Source organism: Carassius carassius, chromosome 21, assembly GCF_963082965.1.
Source record: "Carassius carassius chromosome 21, fCarCar2.1, whole genome shotgun sequence".
Lineage (NCBI taxonomy): Eukaryota > Metazoa > Chordata > Actinopteri > Cypriniformes > Cyprinidae > Carassius > Carassius carassius.
Genome location: NC_081775.1, coordinates 8,986,634 through 9,010,624, shown reverse-complemented (window position 1 = coordinate 9,010,624; position 23,991 = coordinate 8,986,634). Strand labels below are relative to the sequence as shown.

The 23,991-nt window shown below is 35.0% G+C and overlaps 1 protein-coding gene across 3 annotated transcripts; it reads right to left on the bottom strand.

Moving 5' to 3' along the window:
* Positions 1–906: 906 nt before the first annotated feature.
* Positions 907–17,504, bottom strand: adgrd2 (adhesion G protein-coupled receptor D2). Of its 3 annotated transcripts, none has more exons than XM_059503207.1 (26): positions 17,253–17,504; positions 16,494–16,543; positions 16,349–16,397; positions 15,534–15,779; positions 14,534–15,163; positions 13,362–13,490; positions 12,734–12,819; positions 12,320–12,598; positions 11,336–11,447; positions 11,125–11,250; positions 10,924–11,032; positions 9,945–10,050; positions 9,387–9,439; positions 9,167–9,290; positions 8,862–8,965; positions 8,647–8,749; positions 7,669–7,825; positions 7,427–7,560; positions 5,063–5,178; positions 4,533–4,653; positions 2,446–2,487; positions 2,268–2,321; positions 2,032–2,182; positions 1,853–1,911; positions 1,302–1,332; positions 907–1,114 (listed from the first exon to the last, which is right to left on the bottom strand). In XM_059503207.1, exons 1-26 carry the CDS (start codon positions 17,401–17,403, stop codon positions 1,107–1,109), a joined length of 3,330 nt encoding a protein of 1,109 aa, XP_059359190.1. In that variant the 5' UTR covers positions 17,404–17,504; the 3' UTR covers positions 907–1,106. The 3 variants fall into 3 exon arrangements, with proteins under 3 accessions (XP_059359190.1, XP_059359191.1, XP_059359192.1); XM_059503208.1 differs by having other exon boundaries at positions 7,669–7,822; XM_059503209.1 differs by lacking the exons at positions 907–1,114; positions 1,302–1,332; positions 1,853–1,911; ... (1 more) ...; positions 2,268–2,321; positions 2,446–2,487 and adding an exon at positions 3,088–3,766.
* Positions 17,505–23,991: the final 6,487 nt, after the last annotated feature.

The window sequence follows — 23,991 nt, the reverse complement described above, 5'->3', positions numbered from 1 at the left end:
ATTACACATTTATTTGTCTTTCCTTTTAACTGAAAAAAAAATGGGTTGCAATAAAATAATATAAACGACACGTTGCAGTTGTTTGAAGACTGTGTGTGTGGCGGCCTAAAAGCAATCTTACTTTGAAAGGACTCGTTTCTAAAGACAGACATGCTGCTCTACTCTGAGTGTCTCTTCAGTGTGCCAATAAAAAGAGGTTATGGGAAGGTCAGAAAACATTCACACATGTTGCTACCTTTGTGAGTGTATAAAGAGAGAGAGCTTCTTTTGAAATCCGATTGAACCAATTATTTTTCTATTCATTTTTATTTTAATCAAGTGTATCGTTTGAAAAAAATTCATGAATGACTACAGACTAGAGATACACACTTTCCACATCAAAACAAACAAATTATTTTTAATAGTTGGAGTAAAAAAAGTAATACATAATGCATTTTATATGCATTGTAGAAAAACAGGGAATGCATATTACAGTAAAATACTTTTGCGTTATTTCAACTGGGTAGTAGAATTACAGCATGAATAAATCAAAAACAAACCATTAAAAATAAATGTTGTCATGACAAGATAATCTTCACATGCTTGCTATTTTGAGCACTAGACTTTATATAAAACATCAATAATGTGTTATTGAAATGATATATAGATACTTTGCACAGTCTCTTCAGAAAGATCAAACAGCTGATAGGTTTCTTTGTCCCCAGTTTTCTTATTCTGCAAAATACTGAATGTGAATCTCCATTGATAGAAGTTGAAAATCACTAACAACTCATTCGGTTGTCTGGTCACAATTAATAGTGTGATAATGCTCAGGTTGTCCATTTTGACTACTGTGAGCCTCTTTACTCTGATAACATCTGTACATTATAAAACGATGACCGTATTCTTTACGCTCCGTGCTGAGCGCAGTCTAATTGAACATTTGCTGAAACAGTTGTACCATGTTTATCAGAAAACCTTTACTCGCTCAACACAGACTGAGCTCTGGGAATGAGACGGCCTGCAGGATTGCGGAGGAGGCAGTGTTCGCTCCTCCACAGAATGAGCTACATCTTCATCCCAGGATAAGACACGGGTCCATGCAGAACTGTAGTGTAGTTGGCCTCTCAACAGCCTGTGGAGAAGCAAAAAACGTATTCAGATTCTATTTTGACAAATTTCAAGCTCAGATTTTATGGTTTCAGTGTCATTTGTTGAAAAGTGCATGAGTCCTTTGCTAGTGAAGAACTAGTGCGCCCCCTAGAGATTCAGTGTGGACACATTATCTTACAGCAGCATGTTCATGTGAAACAGTTCTTTACCTGAGGGCTTAAAGGCTGTCAGCTGAACCACCTGAAACACAAGATTATGCTGTAAGATCAAGCCAGGTCAATCTGATAACAACTGGTTATTGTAACAAGCCTAATTCCTATTTGATTACCGTATTTTCCGGACTATAAGTTGCACTTTTTTTCATAGTTTGGCTGGTCCTGCGACTTATAGTCAGGTGCGACTTATTCATCAAAATGAATTTGACATGAACCGAGAGAAATGAACCAAGAGAAAACATTACCGTCTCCAGCCGCGAGAGGGCGCTCTATGCTGCTCAGTGCTCCTGTAGTCTACACTGAAGACATAGAGCGCCCTCTCGCGGCTGGAGACGGTAATGTTTTCTCTTGGTTCGAAATAAATGCGACTTATAGTCCAGTGCGACTTATATATGTTTTTTTCCTCATCATGACGTATTTTTGGACTGATGCGACTTATACTCAGGTGCGACTTATAGTCTGAAAAATACGATATGTGTATTATTGGCACGGTTAAGTGCTGCGTATATAATATCAGTGAAAACCATGTGTGGTTTGCAGCGTACCTGACATCTGTTGGCTGGTTTCAATGGGAAATTCACAATATGGTCCTCGTTAAACCGTTCTTAGATATAAAGGACAGAGATGCTACATGTAAGCAAATCTAGTTTTTCTAAAATTCATATTGATTGAAAGCAACAGTAAACTGAGCTGCAGATGGTGGATTCGCATGAGTTTGACGTACCGTTCTTAAAGACGAGCGAGTCGGCTGTGGAAGTGGTGATGGGAGTCGAGCTCTCGCTGCTCTCTGGGCTGGAACGAGTCGGCAGGCTGTGTACCCATGAAGCACTGGGAGACTTCTGGGAGGGCAAGAAGCTGATAGGCTGTGAGCAGTTCTGCAAGAGGAAATGACATCAAAAGTGAGTACAATAACAGAGAAACAGATTGAAACTGTTCAAATGAGCAAAAATACGGTCTTACTGTAAATGACAAAGCTTTTCGCTTGTCTTGAATTCTTCTTATAGCATTTCGCACCTACATTATCGTGAAACATTCAGAAACAGCATTATGTTGTAAAATAAGCAGTGTAAATCACTTCCTAATACTACTGAAATAAAAGAAATACCAATTGATAAATACTGTACTGTAGAAGTCATACCTCACTGTTGTAAACTGCATACACCAGAAAAATATACAGACCCTAGAATGAGAGGAGACCGTTAATAAAATAACATTTCCCCTCACTCATGCTAGTGATTATAATGTTAACAACACTGAGCAAAGAAATGTCACTTAAAGAGGTTTATATGTAGAGCTCATTTATAATAGCGTGTATGGGTCATTCTGCTGTACCTTTTGCAATAATACATGAATAAAAATAAGTTGTAAATAACTGATTGTGTCAATCTCAGAAACGTATGGATCAAATTTCATCGCCAAACTTACAAATGATTTGAAACAAACATTATATTCTGAATAAAGAAAATGAAGCTTATTTATGGGTCATTTAATTATTCTTCAGACACGAGGGATTCAATTAAAATAAAATGTGAAATTCAATTTGACAAATACAATACCATACAAATAGTAATAATGATAATAATAATAATAAAATTTGAGGAGGTGGAAAAGTGTTGAAAAAGTGTTGAAAAGGGAGGTGCAAAAGTGTTGAATTGCAATGAAAATAATGTCACAATGTTGTTTTTAAATGCAAAATATAATGAATATTCATACTGCCATATGCAAAATAATTTCTCGTTTTTCTTTATTTTCGATTTTGGGGAGTAAAATGACAGGATATATAAGGTTTTGTGTGTTTCAATCAATTACTGTATTTTAAAATTAAGCAACAGAGAGGGAAAGAAAGAATTTAAATGAAAATCATAGTATAATTAACATTAAATATCTCTGTGCCAAAATATCAAAATTGCTTAAGATACTGTTTACTCTATTTATTTATAAATATAATTCTTAAATTTAAAATATAAATGTAGTAAGATCTACATTTTGACGAATTGGCTGAAGATTCAGTGTCTGTGGTTTAAGAAACAGTTATTATAAAGATATATGATTATAATATATTATTATTTAAAATCTATTATTAAAAATAACCAGGAGAAACTTTTTTGTTGGACATTTAGCTCAAAACTTCAGATTTATTCTCCGCTCTTGTTATCAGTTAGCATTGAATCAGCCATATATTACACCTAACAGGAACGGTCCATATTCTTCCTGCATCATAAAACTTGCAAGACAGATCTGCACTGGCTAATTATATGAGAAGAGTTTCCTTCCAGTGATGGACTCTGCTCATGTCTCCTCCTCTCCTCCATTTTCTCGATCTGTCTTCTGCTTCTTTTATCTTTTTCCCAGACGCACACAGTAAATCTACATTAACAAGCTCTGGGAGGGAATTCAGCTCTCATTCATTATAGACATGGGAGGAAGAAAGAGTCACAGTACGAGAGAGCTACATGAAGCTGAAAACAGAGAGAGGAAGTTCATTTCAAATGTGTTGACAGACTGGAATCTGACTAAGAGGAAGGCAAAAGGTGCGTGGAAAGTCAGAGCTGGCCGATTTGGTCAAAGATGATGAAAAACATAATTATTTTTGTCAATACCGAGGTCACAGTTATTTAAAATGATTACTTATAGACTGAGAAAAAGGAGGTTTACTTCAAATCTCAAAAATCTAAGTTTTATTCTCTAAAGGTCATAGCAGTTAAGCCATAAATTACAGCTAATACACACACACATTAAAACAAAGTAAAAATAAAAATAAATAACATCAAAATGAATAAATATTGTGGAAGCACACCATTGCAGTGTTATTTTAGCATCATTGGGATAATATTTTAGTTTTTATTAATATTTTGAATCGATTTCTATCTAGAAAATTTTTATAGCAATTTTTGTCACTTTAGTAGTTTTTGTTTTATAAATATATGTCTATATAGATTTAAAGTTTTAGTTTAATTATTTAAGTACTTTAAATTTAACCTAAATTTAGAAATGTTGCTTTGGCAACTAACTAAGTTTTATTTTATTTATATATATTTTTTTCAGTTAATATTTATTTTATTGCAGGTAACACACATATTTATAACAATAGAGCACTGTAACGGAGAGAGTTTATAATACAAGACAAAACAATGTCCATGTGACAACAGAATTTTGATTTCATAATCACTGTAAGATAAATCGTAATTGAAAATAAATGTGAATGATTGCCGTGTGGAGTGTTACCTGAAAAGCATTGAGTGTGATGAACAGATAGGCCACGACAACAGATAAATGCACCAGCACTCCACACAGCCAGGTCAGACCTAACACTGGTAACAGGATCAGTACTGGCCTCGTCGCTGCCCTGCGTGTGCACACAAACACAATATCAGTCCTTCATATTACTGAATGCATTGGCTAGGCTGCTCAGTTTTACTTCAGTATGACTGAAACTCTTCTTCAAGGACACTAGCTAATTATACAGACACTTCTGATTCATTTCTGCTCATTCATTGTAGGAAGTATCTATATAACAGGACAAACGAGTCTCTGTGGCTGTTTTTTATGGTATCTTCTCAAGTCCAGGTGGCTGATAGGAATAAATGAGTTACTGGCAAACAGGTGCTTTCTCGCTGCTTCCTCTGTTCAACAAGATAAGAGAAGAACTAGAAATGTGTACAATAATGAGAAACGACTGGCTGAAACTGCTCTCTATCTCTTAGCTCTGGCCTGTTTTTATTTCAAAGGAAGTTTGAAAGGGAAACAGCGTTCACCAGGTAAGATCCAGCGTGTGAAGTTTGGAATCAGAACTGGGCGTCAGCATTTTGGCTCTGCGACGCGCACTGGACACTGTGACCATTACGACCCGAAAAAGCACCACAGCGTTGACCTAAGAACAGAGAACCACATGTCCCATTACCTCACTTTAACAGGTGAACTTATCGCTGTGAAGGTTTGTGGCCTCAATCTTTTTTCTTGTTGTTTTTTTTTTTTATGCTGTGCCTTTAATAAATAACTCTGTGATGTTCACAGCAGGGATGATGTATCTTTGTAGGATCAGAAAAGAGTTAGCATTTTAGCTCCATAACACTTAAGTAAATGATTAAATGGTTTTTGTATATTTGTCTAAAATGACATCTGCGATGAACATTAGCTCTAAATATTTTTATGTTTTACTTTTTCTTTTTTTAGCTTTTTGTTGCCCTGAAAACACGACTTTTTACAGCCTTGAAATAATCACATTGAAGTAAATTATTATATCCCAAACCTTTTTAAAAAAAAATAAAGTCTGAAAGAGTAAAAAGCTTAACGATGAAGTCACGTGTAGTTGATTTATAGCACATGTTTAGCTATTTACATCTGGCTGCTGTATCAAGGCTTCAAAATGAATCATATTTGTGAAGATTATCATGATGTACAAAACATGCAGCAATCTGAAATTTTTGGCCTACAAAAATCTGTGTTCACCACAACACTATACTACAAAGGACAGTAACTATATGGAGTTTATAATATACAGAAATGTACAATATGTATTTTATGGTTGTAGAAAATATGCTTCCTGTTGATACGATCCCTTAACTTTATTTGATGTGCTAACAACCTTAAATTTTAATTTGAATTACATTTTTAAAAATCTGATCATTAGCATTTAATATCCACATTGCATTCATACATTATGCATTTAGCTGACATTTTAATATAAAGTGTCCTTTCCGGTCCAGACTGCTTTAAAGCCGTGATGAATCAGAAGTAGAAAGGTTAATTTATGCAGTGCAATGTATTAAAAAGAATTTACAAAAAAAAACTTGATTCTATCCAGATGTTGTTGATTGGACGGAGGAAGACTAAATGATTGGAGAGAAATCACCAGAGAGAAGATCCAGTTATGACATTTTGATTAAACATTACAAGGCTAAAAAAAGCAAACATAAAAAAGCTTTTAAAAAGCAAACATATGCACAGATTAATCTTTCACAAAAAGATCTATAAAAGCCATTTAGGAAATAGATTTCATGTTGACTTTAAAATCATCAGGGCTGGGTTTCCCAAAAGCTTTGTAAGCCTAAGAAGTTCGTAAAAATGATCGTACGACTGATCTTAATATCACGGTCTGTTTCTCAAAATCATCATAACTTAAGTAGCACTTGAAAATCATTGTAGATCTACGAGTGCTCTGGAGTAATCGTAAAGCCCTAAGTGCATCGTAAGAAAACAGATTTATTCTGTAACCTGCAGGACAATCAGCAGATTACACCTTTAACTTGATTCAAGCGCAATGTGATTATAATAGAAGGATTTGATTGTGCTTTATTGTACACTTTATAACTCATTTTCTTATTTTTGTTTTATTAATTTATAAATGAAATAATTAAAAAGGGCAGAAATATAGAAATACACATTTAAATTAAATGACTGGAAAAAAAAAGTAAATAAATAAGTAAAAATAAAATAAGTAATGTAGGAAATGTTTCAAAGACCGGGGGAAAAAAATATGTCAATGACTTGCTGAAGTGCACGAAAACCAGCTATGTATTTGATCTGAAATAACGTCTCACTCTCTCTCTCTATACTGTGTATAAATAAATTGATTGAAATAATTGTATGCATTTAGCAGACGCTTTTATCCAAAGCAGCTTACAGTGCATTCAGGCTAACATTTTTTACCTAACATTATATATAAATATATAGAGTATATTATTATGTAAAGTATAATATTATAGACTTTAATATTGTATCGTATTATAGTTATTATATCCAAGTTGTCTGTCTGGAATGCAGCATTAAGTTAACGTCAATAAACGATCGTGTACTACAATTAAGAGCCATTCTATAGCGTGACATTTCAGCACTCGACAAACGGACAGCGACTCCTAAGTAGCACTTAAAGCACAGCTACATGCAACTGTGTTAAGTACATTGTTGGAAAACACACTGAAACAATAACGATCGATCACAAAATTATTCATAGAAAACCCTCTTAAGCGCTAAGATCAATCGTTATCAGGAAACTCGGCCCAGAACAGTATACCATATATACTCATACGCTCAAAAGCAAATAAGAGCCCACTGTGACAATTATTCTGACACAAACACACACACTCACTCGAGGAACTGCGCACTTGTGACATACTTACGGCCAAAACAAAGAGCACAGGCCCTGCAAAAGCCCAAATAACGTGCGACTGCAGGTTCAGCCAGCAGTACTGTTGTGCTTTGTACTGATCCAAAGTGGCTGCCAAGGTTACAGCGACTATAACAACCGGCAGCCCTAAGACAAAGCAAATACAGACACAATGTGTGAGAGGAAGGTTAATCAAACAGAACATGAATCATAATTATTTACACACACACACACACACACACACACAGTTCTCACCCCAGCCCAGCACATAGTACAGCTTCATGCGCCTCTCCTCGCTGATATTCACAGAGACCACTTTACTCCAGAGCAGCAAGCCCTCCACCAGCATCCAGCAGAAAGACGACAAGAAAAAGAGATGCAGGAGCACCGTCACCAGCCAGCAGGCTTCCTGCTCCACAACAACATACACATGCTTCATTCAAAAGCTGACAAAAAACAGGCCCATACCAGCTATCAGTAGTACATAGTATATTATTTGATTGTTACATAGAAATAGAAATAGATAGGTACACTGCTGTGATTTACCTCTAAAGAAAACACTCCTATGTGGCAATCTCACAGCTGTTTCTCTACTGTTTTTTTATCAATACCATCTGATATTTATGAAGAAATGTATAAAAACAGCCAATATCAAAGTCTTAATATCCTCTTTTCATATTTCACCATTTATTTAATATTTTTTTATATATTATTTTAGACTCAGTATTTTTTTATTTAAAAAGAAAGAAAGAAAGAAAGAAAGAAAGAAAGAAAGAAAGAAAGAAAGAAAGAAAGAAAGAAAAAGGTAAAAGAAAAATCATTTGGGACTGTATTTCAGATCGTTTCCCTTAGTTTAAGTAGGTTATATTAGTATCTAGCAGCATTATTAAACACACACACAATGGCTGCTGCATTTAACATGTGTGATGTTCAAAATATGATTAGTTTGTCAACACTATAAAATGGTGGCAACAATTTAATAAGATGGAGCAACTATTCTCAAACTATTGTCTCAATTAATTATTTGTTAATTTGTATAATAAATAAGGGACATAATGGCATATATTATTTTTGCATCTGGCAGTGATGACCATTAACTTTTTGGTAAACAAATTATTATTTTTGTAGTTCTCCAGTCTTTTCTTATCAAGTATTAAGTGTTGTGACATACTGATGCATAAAATGACACTGATGAATAAAAAAAGAATATGTTGACACATATAGATGTCACACCTGGTTTCCCTCAGCCCAGTCGCTGAAAATAAGAAGAAGCTGAGCTACAGCCAGCGCCACGATCAGGTTTTTGTGAACTGTAGTCCGATCTGACTTTGGAACGCTAGAGGAAAACAGAGAACGACACATAATGCAGTAACAGTGGATCAGCACTCTTTTTTATTATTATTATTTTTTATATATATATTCCCACCTACAAACACATGGAAACTCACCCAACAGCCACAAAGAGAATAAATGTGAAGATGAGACCACACAGAGACACGCCAGAGCCAATCAAACTGAAGATCTGCAGGCCTGTCTGATGATCAGGATCTGGCTAATATACACACACAAAGAATTGAAGTAGGATTTGATTTGTCATGTACTACTGATTAAAAAAAGAGAATTTTTTGGCAATTGAAATAAATGTGAAATCAAATAAAAATATTTATATAAATATAAAAGTAAGATCAGTATCTATTCTTTGTACTATGATTTTTCATCTGTTGCAGGTACTTCTTATTAAAAGCCTCTTTACCTGAACTTCAGAGATCTGTAACAGCAAGGCAAAGTTGGTAGTGTGGTTACAGGAACAGGAAGTGGAGTTTCTGTTAGTGGAAATAGAGGTGCAACCCTTTGTTGACCACCCTCCCCCCTCTGGCCTGAGGCGTCAAGACAAAACAAGATTTCATCAGTTATACAAAACATATAAGAGAGCATATGAGAATTAATTAAATAAGTACACGAAAATTGCTTACATCAGGTCGAAATCCCAGAAAGAACAGATAGGTGTCAAATTCAGTGAGGCGTTCTAGAGAGTGAAAAAGAGAAGCAATGTAGTTGAAGTCAGGCGTAACTGTCCATCAACACAGTATTCAACCCTGATCAGTTCTCATTTTAATCGGTTCTCCTAAAATGATAGATCATACTACTGTTCAGATGTGTGAACAGCAGTCTACATTTAAAAATCAATCTACGTCTTCAGAAGACTTGGAATAAAACATGCATATACTGACTACTGTTAAGGTACTTTTAAGCTGCTTTTTGTGCTTTTGGAGCTTGAATGCCTCTTGTGACTAAACTGTATGCAAAGCAGCAGCTTTGACATTCAGCAAAATCACCTGCTCCATGGAAAAAAGGAAGTCGTCTAGGTTTGTGAGGAACTCACATGTGGTTAAATGATTCCTATAACTTTTTTTTAATGGTTTTACTGGCATCCACTACACTGACTTTAGCCAAAGCTAATTTCAGAAACGAGTCCATGGATTTAGAAAATATGCTTCCACAATAAAAATGATACATTCTATTTCTTGTACCTGAATCTTGTGCTGGAGTGTGAAGTTTATGGCCATGCTGATCGGCTGTCCATCTGCCAGCACTTTACTGGAGATGACCGATGAGCCCAAGACTGTTCGCACATGCCTGATTCACACAGTCACACCATCAGCAATATGACAACACATTCATGTTGTAATTACACTGAAAAATGCTAATTCTGTAATAAGGGATTTTCCTGCAGTATCACACTAGTTTGAAGTATCGCACACATTATTGGCATCTATGTTTTCATTAAGAACTGTTAACATCAATGGAATCTTTGCATTCTACAAAAGGTTCTTTAGAACATCTTGGCATGGCTGTGAAAACCCATTATGGCAGCTTTATTTTTAAGAGTGTGTTCATGTAACGCAGACACAGATGATCTGAATTAATTCAATGAATCTGCATACTGTATTCATATGAGCCTGTCCTCCAACAAAAAACGACCATATAGGTCGTTTGTGCAAGCATTTATTACTTAAAAATAATGACAGTTTCGCGTTGCGTCTGTCGTCATGAATTGACGTATAACGTCATTACCAATCAAAACGCATGTTTATTCAAATGCAATGTGTGGGCGTTTTACACCGATCTCACAGTATTTCCTACATATTTTACTAGGTTGCTTATTCGTTCGAATGACCACACCTAACCCAACCCCTAAACCTAACCCTCACAGAAATCATGCTAAATTTATTTATTGAGCATATACATTTTCGTGCACGTCCGTTCCCTGGGATTGATCCCATGATAGCATGATTACATATCAAGGTATAACGCAATAATCTACTAACTGAGCTACACGAAACGCAAACCAGAGGGCAAATAAAAGAGTACAAAACATTAATATGAAAACAACCTTTTGCCGATAGGAGCGCAATTGTAGTATACGCTCTGATGGGTCGTATTTCAGGGATTTGGACAAACGACCTATACAAGCGTATTGGTTGGAGGACAGGTTGATTCATTTCTTACCTATGAGATCCATCACTGACTATAGGGAAAAGGGTAATGTTCTCCTCTCTCTCTGAGAGACATTTCACAGAGCTGTACCATGTATTCAGTAAAGTCACCTTTTTGAAGCCTAAACAAGCACAAGATATAAAAAATAAGGAAAGGAATAAAAAAAAACACATCAATCAAAAATACTTTATCTCCTGGTTTAAATATTCAAACCATTGTTCTGTAGGTCCTTCATGTTTGCAGCTGGGACAGAGATGCAGTCACGATTTCCCACATCCATCCCACAAAACGCTGAACCGTGAGAACCTTCAGACAGCAGCTTCTGCTGGACCTGCAGCTCTGCAACACAGGACCACAGTTTTTGACTTAGGTTTAAATTTCAGGGCATGTCAGTCTTGTTGCTCTGTATGTCTGTGTAACTCACTGATATTGTCGCTGTGTATCTTCACAGTGTCTGTGTCGTCTGTCAGCAGAGAGTTAAGGTTGCTCACCATACGGTCTACAGTCTGCACGACTGCCATTGGGCCCTTCACTACCTACAAAGCACGGATTATTTTTGATGCAAACCCAATATATGAATAAACAAACCTGTCACACTGTATGTAAAATGCAACTAATATTAACTTCATAAATGAACTTATTTAATGGTTGCATAAAGAAAATATAACACACCAGCTGTGCTGTAGTGATGATATTAGGTGAATGTCTTTACTTTCACTTTTGAACAACTGGAACAATTTTAAAAAAAGAACCCACTTTATATTAAGTGGCCTTAACTACTATGTACTTAAATTTTAATTAATAATTTAGTGCAATGTACTTATTGTGTACATACATGTTTTTACATATATATTTTTAAAAACTACATGTAATTACATCTGTATTTAATTTCTGTAATTACATTTATAATTACACTGTTGACCCATACCTTACACCTTAACCCACCCTTAAACTTACCCATACCTCCAACCCTCTCCCTAACCTTACCCGTATCCCACCTCAATAGCAGCAAAAGTGTTTTACAAAACAATATGAACACAATAAGTACATTGTACTTATTTTTTTATGTAAGTACATAGTAGTTAAGGCCACCTAATATAGTTTAATAATTAAGTGGGACCAAAAAAAATACTGATCACAAACTTTTAAGCAGTAGTTTTTACAGAATTATAAAATAATTAAACGAATAAATAAAAACAAGTGGAATGTGGCAAGTTGATGGTTTAGAAAACTGGAATACAAGATAGTAGAATTCAAATCTACTGCAAAAATATATAGATATATATGAGAGTAATATAAAAAAATGATCTATAATTCATAAAAGACATTTGCAAAAATGTTCTCAAGAAGTGTGGCAGACTATCATCAAATAACCCTTTAAATAATCAGTAGTTAACAAATAGATCACCTCTTTGATGCTGTTCCATTTGCTGACATTGTCTTGGCTGATGAGTGAATCTGCAATGGTGATGAAGCTCTGGCCGAGCCTCTCTGCATCACGCCGGCTGTGGTTGGCAATGCTGGGCAGGTCAGCGGCCCGAGAGAGAACATGCATCAGAGAGACCATGTCCCTGTCCTCCAGCTGCTTCTGCTCCTTCAAAACAGCCTGCTCAGACACGTTCAACAGACGGGACACTGAGGTCCAGCTCTGCCCATCTACAGCATCAGAGAGCACATCGTCTGCGGTCTGACAGACATGGGACAAAATACAAGTGAGATGGTTTCTTTTAAACTTTATTTTTGATTATTAACAATGATAGTGTGCTAATACTGTGTGCAAAATAGTCATGCTGAGAAAGCACTTTTTAGAAATCGACTGTACCACGCCATACTGCATGAGACTTTGCATGAAGGAGCTTGGGTTGGACGTCAGAGATTCTTTCACGTTCTTCATCTTCAGATAATGGTCTGTGGATCAGAGAGCTGCACTGTCACTCTGTACACAGTCACAGCTCACATTCTTCAATACATTCACACTTTATTTCACTCCCGCACACAGTGAAAGCTAAATTTACTCAGACACATTCAACATTATTCACATTGTCACAGTTTATTCGCTATAGTTGAGAAATTAATGAATTTGGTTGAATAGCTGTTAAATTTAAGTACACAATTAAATAATACCAATTTCCACCAATTACCATGCAATGCTTAATTTTGTTAAGCCTTTGATGTAAAAAGATTGCATTAGCAGTTAAAGAAAAAAACTTAAGCAAAACATGGTCTGAATAAGCAAAGTGTCTGAATAATTTTTGGTCACAAATTTTACTGGTAGTCCACTGTATGAAGAATTTTTGGGTATAATATGTCACAGTTTAGTTTATTTTGCTATCCTCACTTACATAAATTAACTATACGGTCCTGCATCCACTAGTAAAAAAATATCAAAAATGATATCTGGTGCCTGAACAGTTTTTGGTTTGACTGTGCCTGCTCTCTCTCACACACACCTTTGCTGACTCTGCAGATGAAGGGGAGCGTGTGTGTGCAGGGGGCAGTGCTGTACTGAGGCTGACGGTCAGACCAGCCATTAAAAACCACACATTCCTCTTCCTGTTTCTGTGTTGACTTCAGGGACCCTGCAAAAACAGGCATATCCACCACAAGTTAACTGGAAATTTAAATGAATTAATTATTATTATTATTATTATCACATTTCAGCTGAAACAACAAAACACTTATTATAACACCAAATATATAATATTAAATGTACAACACTTAGAAACGCATTAAATAGCTAATTTAATTTTAGCCAAAATATTTAACAAAAATAAGTTTGTTTTAAATATTGAAATTAATACTGAAGTAATCATATCAGAAGATCCAAGTAGGATCTGTAAACAAATAATAATAATAATAACGATAGCAATCATCATCGACATCATTATTATTACTATTATAAACATACACTTTATTTATTTTAATTATTGCATATATAATAAAAAATTGTGAATATTGAACAACTGAAGCATATGTTCGTAATTGTAGCTTTAAATGTATACTTTGAATAATATTTATCTATTTAATAAGATAATTTTAATAAGATAATTTTGTTAAATATCAGAAGATCTAACAGATCCAATCTGTAAGTTAATAATAATAATAATAATACAATCATTATTATTATTTTGTATTATTATTATTATTGACATATACTTTATTTTTTCAATATTTCATATATCATATCATATATATTTCATATAAAAAATAAATAGTGAAAAACTGTATGTTATAATAAAATTATTAATAATAAAAATACAAACTACATTTTTTGAACACTTAGAATTAAATTAAATAGCAAATATGATAGTAATATTACCTTTAATAGTATGTTTTAAATGTTAAATTAAATCTAAAAATTCTTTATCATCTTTCGGTGTCTCTCTATCTATCTATCTATCTATCTATCTATCTATCAAAGACTAAAGACGTGTTTTAAATATTAAATCAAAATATTAAATGTAAAAAATATAAATATTATACAAATATTAAATATTAAAAAGTGCTAAAAAATTATTTGTTAAACCATAGTTTATAACAACAACAACAATAATAATAACATTTGTTGTTATTTGTAGGATATTCTGATATTTTGCCAGATGGGTGGGTAAATGAAGCTGACCTGGACAGGTGAGTAACGCAGACACATTCTGGACAGACTGATGGACAGTGAGGCTCCAGTCCTGCCATCTGAATAAAGCTCTGTGATTGGTCAGCTGCGAGCAGGTGTGCAGCGCCGTCACCTGTTCTAACTCCAGAGCTTCACCCCAGACGCTCAGATCAGTCAAGTTTCCAAAAAACGGCTCCGTGAAATTCCCACCAAAAGTATCCTGGTCTTGGCCTAATATAAATATCCCGTCTCCGTGGATATCCCTTGCATTTCCCCGAGCTGTCCCTCTATCTGAATCTCCCGTTTTCCCGTCCACGTAAATGGCCCAAAATCCATCGCTCGAGCGCCACGTGACGCAAACATGGTGCCACTCTCCATCAACGGGCAGCTCGGCTTTGTGCCGATGATGCTGTCCTTGAATGAGAAGCGCTAGGCGGACTCTTCTGTCGTCTGTCTTTCCGCGCAGCTGGAACTCATTGACGAAAGCGCGCGCTGCGTACGAGAACACCGTGGACACGTCATTTCGCCGCGGGTCCCACTGCACGCGCAAGCAAACGCTCACCCCCGACAGCGGCGGGAAAGACGCGTTCACACGCGCATAGCCGTGCTTAGACGTGAAAGATAATCCTCTGAAGATCGTTTCTGTGGAGTTACAGAGATATGTGACCTTGCACCACAAAACTTGTAATAAGAGTAGCCTACATTTGAAATTGAGATTTAATCATCATTTGAAAACTGAAAAAAAAAAACAAATGCTTTCCACTGATGTATGGTTTGTAAGGATAGGACAATTTTAAGAATGAGATACAACTATTTGAAAATCTGGAATATGAGGGTGCAAATAAAATAAAAAATAAAAATATTGAGAAATTCGTCTTTGAGGTTGTCCAAATGAAGTTTTTAGTATTGCTAATCAAAAATTAAGTTTTGATATAGGGGCCTACTTATGACTTGTTTTTGTGTCCAGGGTCACATTTTGACATACTGTAACCAACATCATAAGCAGACTTACTTTGTTTGGGAAGCACCAGATGAGTTGTAGGGTTCTGTTTTTTGTTGGTTTCGAACCAGACTGGGCCCTGCGTGCTGGATTGAGAGAGTAACTTCCGGGCCCCTACCTCATCCTCTCGGACCCCTGAGGTTGTGAGGCCGCTGGACTGACCACGGCAGTAACGCAGAGCTTGCTCGAAAGTGAACGATGTGTTCACAAGATGGTACACTGCATCCTTCTGGATCAGAAGGTTAGAGTCTGGCACATCTGCAACAGGTTGAGATCTACTGAATCAGGATTTTATATATTGTGCGCATCAATTTTATTCACAGGCACAAACGGAGCGAAATTATGCAGTTTGGTGTAGATGTTGTTAATAATGGCAATATGTTACATAAAATAGCATGTACTGTAAATGGTCAGTTGTCACACTATATATCCCAATCAATCCTAAGATATGTTTAAATGATTCGTTTTGTTGATTTTTCAAACATGCAATGCAATACAACACAATAAAATTTATATTCCTTAACAGCCTAATGGATTCTATTTAATAAATATGATTAAAAAATGATCTATGGTGTATAATCAAGTAAACCTGAGCTACTTCAGTTAACTGATCCTCTTAATATGTTAACAATATATAACAATAGTTATTCTTACATTTACTTCATGAAAATCAGTAAAGATTTCACAGCAAACAGTCGCATTAACCACAACCTGAAGGTGGACATTTTTTACAACTAAAAAGCCTTTTATTAATCCGATTACAGAATTAATGTACATAATCTTTATAGGATTAATTATTAAGTGGCACAAATACAGTGTTTACTCACCCAAAAGCCTGTCGGACCATGATTGAGTTGGTTCACACATACCTTTAAACTTCATTGTTAAACACATAAAGAAAAAAGATGCCAAAATAAGATCATACTTGAAGAATTTCACAAATGAGGTAAACAAATGTGATTCCAACATTACCACTGCATTAGCCAAAATCACTCCAAAGAGCACCAGGGACATCTTCACATCTGGACACAAATGAAATAAATAAAAATACTTTAAATAACAACATGAAGAATGCAAACCAAAAAATGATATCTCAAATATCAGGGAAACGTCCGTATGCCATGTAAATAAATCACTTGTGTTCCTCAAATGTAACTTCCTTGTTCTTTTGTAAAACATGTACATCAGCCGTATGAAACACAATGCCAGATATAACTGTAGAAGAGGGAGTCAAAAGTAAGAGACCACAATTTAAAAAATATATATAAATGTTTATATTTTTTAATAATTAATAACAAAATAAACAACATTCTAAGATTTTATAAAATACTTTCATATTACATTTACACTTTAAATGATTGTCATTTTAACTGTAAAAGACTCCAAATATACCAAAATTTTTTTTTTTTTGTAAAGTTTGATGTGTACTTTTTCTGAAGTGATGCTTCACAATTAATGGCATTTAGTTTAATTGTGATTTTTTTTCTTAGTTATGTAGATTAAGGTTTATGTTACAGCATATGTTGTTTAATTTATGTTTTCCACATGATAGTGTTTTGTGTTTGTGTGAATGACCTTCTAGAAATTACTATTTGCCTCAGTTTGTGGAAAAGCTACTTGTAATGAAATTTGATTAATCATAATAGAACACATTAGATATTAGAAAAGAATGCAAAAAGAGTTTCAATAGTGGTATCAGACTTTGTATTGAATATAAGAGATGTGACTTACAGATGTATTTGTAGCTCTGCCTTGTGCTGCTTGTCTTGGGATGATCTTCCACAGTTGGAGTCCTAGCATCCATACACTTGTTTGGACTGTGCTTGGAATTGCATCTGTATATCCTTCTCCTATTATCTATATGCACTTTACACGTCTTCATCCTTCAGCTTGCAAGTGTGATATCCATTTCAAAATCCATCTGATCCAGACCGTCCTCCTCCTTGATCCCGGTGTGTGTGTGTGTGTGTCTGGCTCTAGAAAGGAGGTGAGCGCAGACCCCCTCGTAGATGTCCAGCCCACCAGCTCAGCCTCAGCCGTCATTTTAGTACTGCGCTTTGTAATGCTAATGGATGTCATTTATTAAAGCAGACTTCTTGCGCAAGCAGTGTGAAAGTTCATCAAGAGCTGCGGGACACCTACCAATGCAGAATGCCATTTATTTATGTCCATTAGTGGACAAACTTCACACACACACACACACACACACACTGTAAACTATTACAACACTTCAGATGAAATGATCACACACTGTAAACTGCATGCATAAACTGGAACGAGTGAAAGTCATTTCCACCATGATGTTTGTTCAGCCTTTTTTTGCTTGTTGCATTGAAAGCGTCTCTATAAAGCTGGTTTGTTTTGTGTAGGTTAAAGCTTTAGTGTCCTGCAAAACAACAAAAGCAGTGACATCACTAATGCACAGTGCACCCCAGCGGGCCAAAGAAAACCTGGTATTAGTATGCACTGTAGGCAGGAGCTCACGCAACACTATTGAATGCAAGCATCAACACCAGCAAGAGCTCTGAGATCACAGCTAATGCATTTCAAACCAGATCCGGGCAAAAATCAAGATTAAAAAATGTCTAACCATTCAAAATGTGTGGGGCAGAATACTCTTGTTTTATTTGAGATATAAAAAAAATTATTCCAGACCCAACTGAAAATAAATGTGGTGTAGAAACATTTCTTGCTCAGAAATTGCAAGGAAATTCAAATAATTACACAGAAATGGCAACTAATATTTTTGAAGTAGAAAGAGTGAAATTCTCTCATAAAATATAATCCATTAATGCTTTTACAGTTAAAGTTAAAAAGTATAATGTTTAAAAATGTTGTAAATTGTTTATTTCTGGTAAGTTACTGTTATAGAACAATCTGTATATTTCTAATTACAAAAATACAATGTTCTCCTAAATGCAAAATAATACGGAAAAATCATATTGAAAATATATAGTGAAAATAAAATGAATGAAATCTTCATCGTTATAGAATGTGATAACTAAGTTTACTGCTTTTTATTTATTTTTATATTTTACTTTTTTACCGTTTGACCCTCCTTTTCAAAATGATTAGTATTTCAGTTTATTTATTTCTTGATTTGAAGTTGTTTCCTGTAAAACAGCTTCAGGATCTCTTGGGACAGGCGTTGAGAAGTCCAGCAGAATTCCCCTCTCCACATAATGCCTGATTCCCCTGGGCCTCAACAAAAGCTCCCAGACCGCAGTGACCACACACTTGTCCCCTGTTCGCCATATTGGCTCCCACACAGCAGTTTGACTGATTTGCCGAACAGGGGACTGGGGCACCAGAGAGAAAACAGGAGGACTAGTTACTAATGCAGTCAGGGTAATCTACAACAATACAAATGCTATTTACTAGAGAAAACTCAGCTTGTGTTGTCGTTATTGTTCCACCATTCGGTTGACCTTTACAAGGACCCTCCTGTAACACCTACAGATGGCAGCCATACTGGATAGAGTAACTTAAGTTACAGCAATGAATCCTGGGTCATAAAACACAGCACTGTTTTGGGCTTAAATGAGCATTACTGTCTTAGAAGGAGGAGGAGAAGTTCAGGCATTTTCCAAAGGAAACCCATAGCAACAGACAACCGCAGTGTGAATAAAAGTGGAGAAGTACCTTTTAAACAGTCGCTTTGTCATGGCAGATGCTCAATCACTCAGCTAAACAGCTGATTAGGGCTTTTCCAAAATGACAAAAAGACCAGACCCATGCTAGCTAAAGAGGTTCAAATGATCAATTGGGAATGTTGAATGCAGGGGGAAATGGTCTAACTTCCTGTTCATCTAAAAAAAACTGTTGCTGTACATATTTAACATCAAGAGTTACTGAGCAGAACTTAAAACAACATAATAACAAATCACAAATCATCTTCATGTAAGTCTATTTTTATATGGACTCTCATGTAAGAGTATTTTATAAATCGGTATATTTGTATATAATAATAATAATAATAATAAAACACACCAGGAAATCAAAGAATGAAAATTAATAAATAAATAAAAAATCTGTTTACTAATTTGCAACTTGTTAATGTTTTGTGTGTGTGAGTGTGTGTGTATTTTGATGTAATTAGAAAAAAAGCCCACCTAAATGTGAAGTAAAAAAATTGGAAAAATCAAATACTGGAAAAATGTCAAATATTAATATTAAAAATAATTTCTGGCAAATTAACTGTGTATATGTTATAATTAGAAAAACATGCTCGCTTGAATCTGAAAGAATACTGCAAAGAAAAATACTGGAAAAATATTTGATTAAAAATGAAAATTCATTAAAAGTTTATTGCCTTTCCGTTTTATAAGCTTTTCTAAAATGACTCCTAATGAAGAATGTAGAAGTTTAAACACTGAGAAAGCAGATTTATAAACTTTATAAACTACACATGTAGCAAAAAAAACAAAAAAACAAAAACAAAACAAAGTTAAACATCACTGAGCATGTATTAACATGCACTGAGAGTGGTTTAAATTTACATTTCCATACATATTTGCAATTAGCAGACAAACCCTTGATATATGCCTTACATCAAGAGGTTTGAGTGGGACCTAAAACAAATGAACAACAAATCACGTCTCATCTTCCAGTAAGGCCCTCCCTCTTTTTCGGTTCGGCTCCATCTACATGCCGAATGCAGCCAGCTGCTTCTTTTAATCAGCCTTGACCCATCATGCATCCAGAGCGAACAAAAGCATACGGGCATTTATCTTTCTTCCCTCAACATTACACTTAAATTCACTGACAAGCCCCTTTCTCTTCTCTTCACATCCACTGTAGCCCACCACTGCCATCACTTGTTGCACATTTCCATGGCAACAATAGCTTTCTATCAATGGCATGACAACGTCAAATAGTATCCCGGCCGAGAACAGGAGAGACAAAGAAACCATGACCTACATGTAGAGAGAGGAGGCAGATCTTCCCCCACCGGAATCCACAGGATTGAGTTTATACACGTTTTTTGGTTTCACACCCCTGCCATGTGAACTGTGATGAATGAAACAAGCTTTTAAGCTTATGGAAAGTCAGACGTGCAGCATGAAAGTCACCTGATCTGAACAGAAGCTTATGGAAATATTTCCTTCTTTGTCTTTCTAATTGTTAAATGCATTCTTAACCCGTTTAGTTTGACTTCTCGGCTGTGGAAAGGATTCATGAAACCTGGAAGCTAATAAATGAAAGGGGACTAAAGCATAGATATGTCAGTGGGTAAACTGTGTGTCATATTCTAGCAAACCCTGCATAATTTAGGTTACATGACCCACCCAATAAGAAAGAGTCCATCATATAGATCTGATTGAGATGGAAGTGATATATATATATATATATATATATATATAATGTTTGTTTGTTTTTGTGAAATTTTAGGGAGCAGCAAGATGATTTTTCTAGATTGGCCCTATCCATCCATCCATCAATCCGTCCAGACAAGTGGTGCAACCTACAAATAATAATGCCATAGTTTATTTAGCCTTATTAACAACATTTAATTATGAATATAATTTAGCTATTAATATTTATATTTTAAAGTGTATTATTTATTTATTTATTTTAAGCATACAAGTTGTGCAATATTATTTATTTATTTAAATATCTTTTTTTAATTTAATTTAATTTAATTTAATTTAATTTAATTTAATTTAATTTAATTTAATTTAATTTAATTTAATTTAATTTAATTTAATTTTATTTTATTTTATTTAATTTTATTTTATTTTATGGGTGGACAAGTGGTGAAACTTAATAATGCCATGCATAGTTCATTTGATATAATGAAGAACATTTGTTTATTTAGATATTTCTTTTTAATAATAAGTCTTTGATTTAATAAATAGAATAAATTTTTGTTTTGTTTTTTTTTTGCCATGTGCACCAGCAGTGCAGCACTTTCTACATATTGTATAAAAAAGTTGATATCAGTTAACACTTAAGCACATTAGCTGTAGCTTCACTGAACAAGTTAAAATCCTAGCCCTGTGTGTACAGGCTGAAACAAATAGCCACTAGGGGTGTTATTTAACAGTGAAGAAGCAATTAAAACCTTCATTCACTGCTAAGAACCTCTGGTGTCACAAAACTTCTCAGGAACACAAATTATCCTCACTTTTAGAAAAACTCTGACCAAAAACAGCACTGTATTATTTGATAAGGCTGATATGTGTACATTTTTTTGAATATAAAATAATGGAATGTTCTCTCGTGTGCAAACATTCCTATCAGACACTTTGTGTGCAGCATGTTTGTCGAAGCCTATCTGACCACAGCAGACACGCTTTATGACCATCCTCACTCTCGACCCTCTGTCGGCCAACAAATCACCATAGAGACGCTCTTTTAGAAGATCTGCCATAAATGCTGAGGGTGTCAGAGGGTGTCAAAACAAAAAACGGACCTTGACCAATCAGAAAATGCTGAATGGTGTTAGGTGTGCGTGGTTTGGAAGGTCACATGACCAATTTGTCCTAACTGACCCCAGGTTTTAGACCATCATGAACCAGTGGGAGGATACACGTTTGATGGGATGAGCTGGAATGGCTTCGGTGTGCATCTCCTGTATTCTAATGTATAGAGAATAATCAGAATATGTTATCATATTTTTTTTTAATTGACACAGGTTTTATATATATAATTATTTTTTTTAAGACGCGTATAAAGAACACCTTGCATTTTCGTCTGGAAGCTAGTCCACAGCACGCTTTTGACACACACTGACACCTTGTGGTCACACACAACACTACGTACATATCTTGCCTTCAATGAAATATACTGACCTAATATTATTTATTTAAAATATATGAATAAATAAAGCATCAAACAAAAAGGCAAGTACAAAAAAATCTGACTGGGGATGTCATTTGCTTCCAGTTATTTTAGCTGTACCAAAACAGCCCGTTATGCTGCTTATTATTGCAAACTTGTATTTGTTTTTGTATTTTTTTTTAATCTATTATCGCAATCATAAACACTGGTTTGTAATGCACGTAATTTTACCGACTTCACATGAAGTAGCCAGTGCAAATTGGCTATTAAACCATGGTTGAACAGAGTGTAAGTAAGCCTATTATAAATAAAGGCATATATAATATAATATAATAAATATCCTGGAGCAGTTTTGATCATCTTTTAGGTTGCAATGCATGCTCTGTCCACAAGAGGCCATTACTGAACAACTGCTCTCTTTACCATCTTACATGCTGCTTGTCACTTGGTTGACACGAGACAGAAACGAAACCTCATTATGACCTTTGTTTTATTTACAGCCACAGATGAATGCAAATAGTTTGAGCTCTAAAACAGAGTGTTTTATTAATGTCATTGTAATTACTCTCTGCCATTGTTCTAAAGCGATGCATTATCAAAGACATGAGCAAATTCCTAGCTATTACTTAGTTGTGCTGTGCCATTTAATAAATCACATATTATAGATGAAAACTATTAGTATATTTTCTAACATGTGACATTTCTCAAGTCTGTGATGTGTGTGCGTGTGTGTGTGTGTCTATAGAAATATATATATATATATATATATATATATATATAAACTAAATAGCAGCGATTGGCCAATCAGAACTTTGTATTGTAACAAGTTGCGCACAAGCTGAAGCAATTTTTAATTTTTGCGCGCAAAATGGTTCAAGCAGAACTTTTGACGTTTTTTAAAAAGAGGATAACAGAAAAGCTATGATTTTTCCTTGATTATAAACTAAAGACATTCCTCGACATGATGTTATTGTGCTGTATGTGTGACGGATTGAGATGATAGTAGAGCTGACATTATCGAGTCAACGACGTTGCAAAAACCAAACACGTCTCGAGTCCAAAAGCATTCACTGCACGATGAAGCCTGCTAGAATAGTTAGAATGCCTTTATAATTCAAGCAATGAAAGAAAAAAATACCCGATGTATTTTTCTGAATATCAGCACATGTGCGCTGTGTATATTTTGTGTATATTTTATACAACAGTGCATAGCAACACAGTGTTTCGTTCCTTGAATGAATCAGATATTGAAAGAATCGAGAGAACCAGATTCAACAGTCCAGATGTACTCACTTGTTTCGTTTCTAATTAAATCAGCCGTTTTGAAAGAATCGTTTGATTTTTTTAATGATTCAATAAATCATTTATTAAAACATGGACTTGCTGCCACCTACAGGTGCTTTTGATTGTCATCATTATTTATCCATGACGGTCCTAAACCAACCAAAGTGCCAGCAGCACTACCAGCACAAAAACACATGTAGCAAAATATTGCCCAAAATTCCTCCATTTCAGGCACCTGAAGAAAAAAAGATTATAAATAATAGTTCACTTAATAAGTCTAGTTTTTCATTAAATAAAAGCCTGTTTAAAAAATTACACAAATTTTGTAATCAGTATGTAAAATTAGTTACAGGAACACCTCCCCCAATATATATGCAGTGTTGCTGAGCAACTTTGGGCAACC

What these genes read in the sequence shown, in the direction of transcription:
- adgrd2 (XM_059503207.1), bottom strand. Translation starts at nt 17,403, where the DNA reads ATGAAGACGTGTAAAGTGCATATAGATAATAGGAGAAGGATATACAGA. An exon ending in CATCTGCAGAGTCAGCAAAG is followed by an intron (nt 12,820 to 13,361) that starts GTGTGTGTGAGA and finishes TCTGATCCACAG; the next exon opens with ACCATTATCTGAAGATGAAG. An exon ending in AACCAGCCAACAGATGTCAG is followed by an intron (nt 1,333 to 1,852) that starts GTACGCTGCAAA and finishes CTTGTGTTTCAG; the next exon opens with GTGGTTCAGCTGACAGCCTT.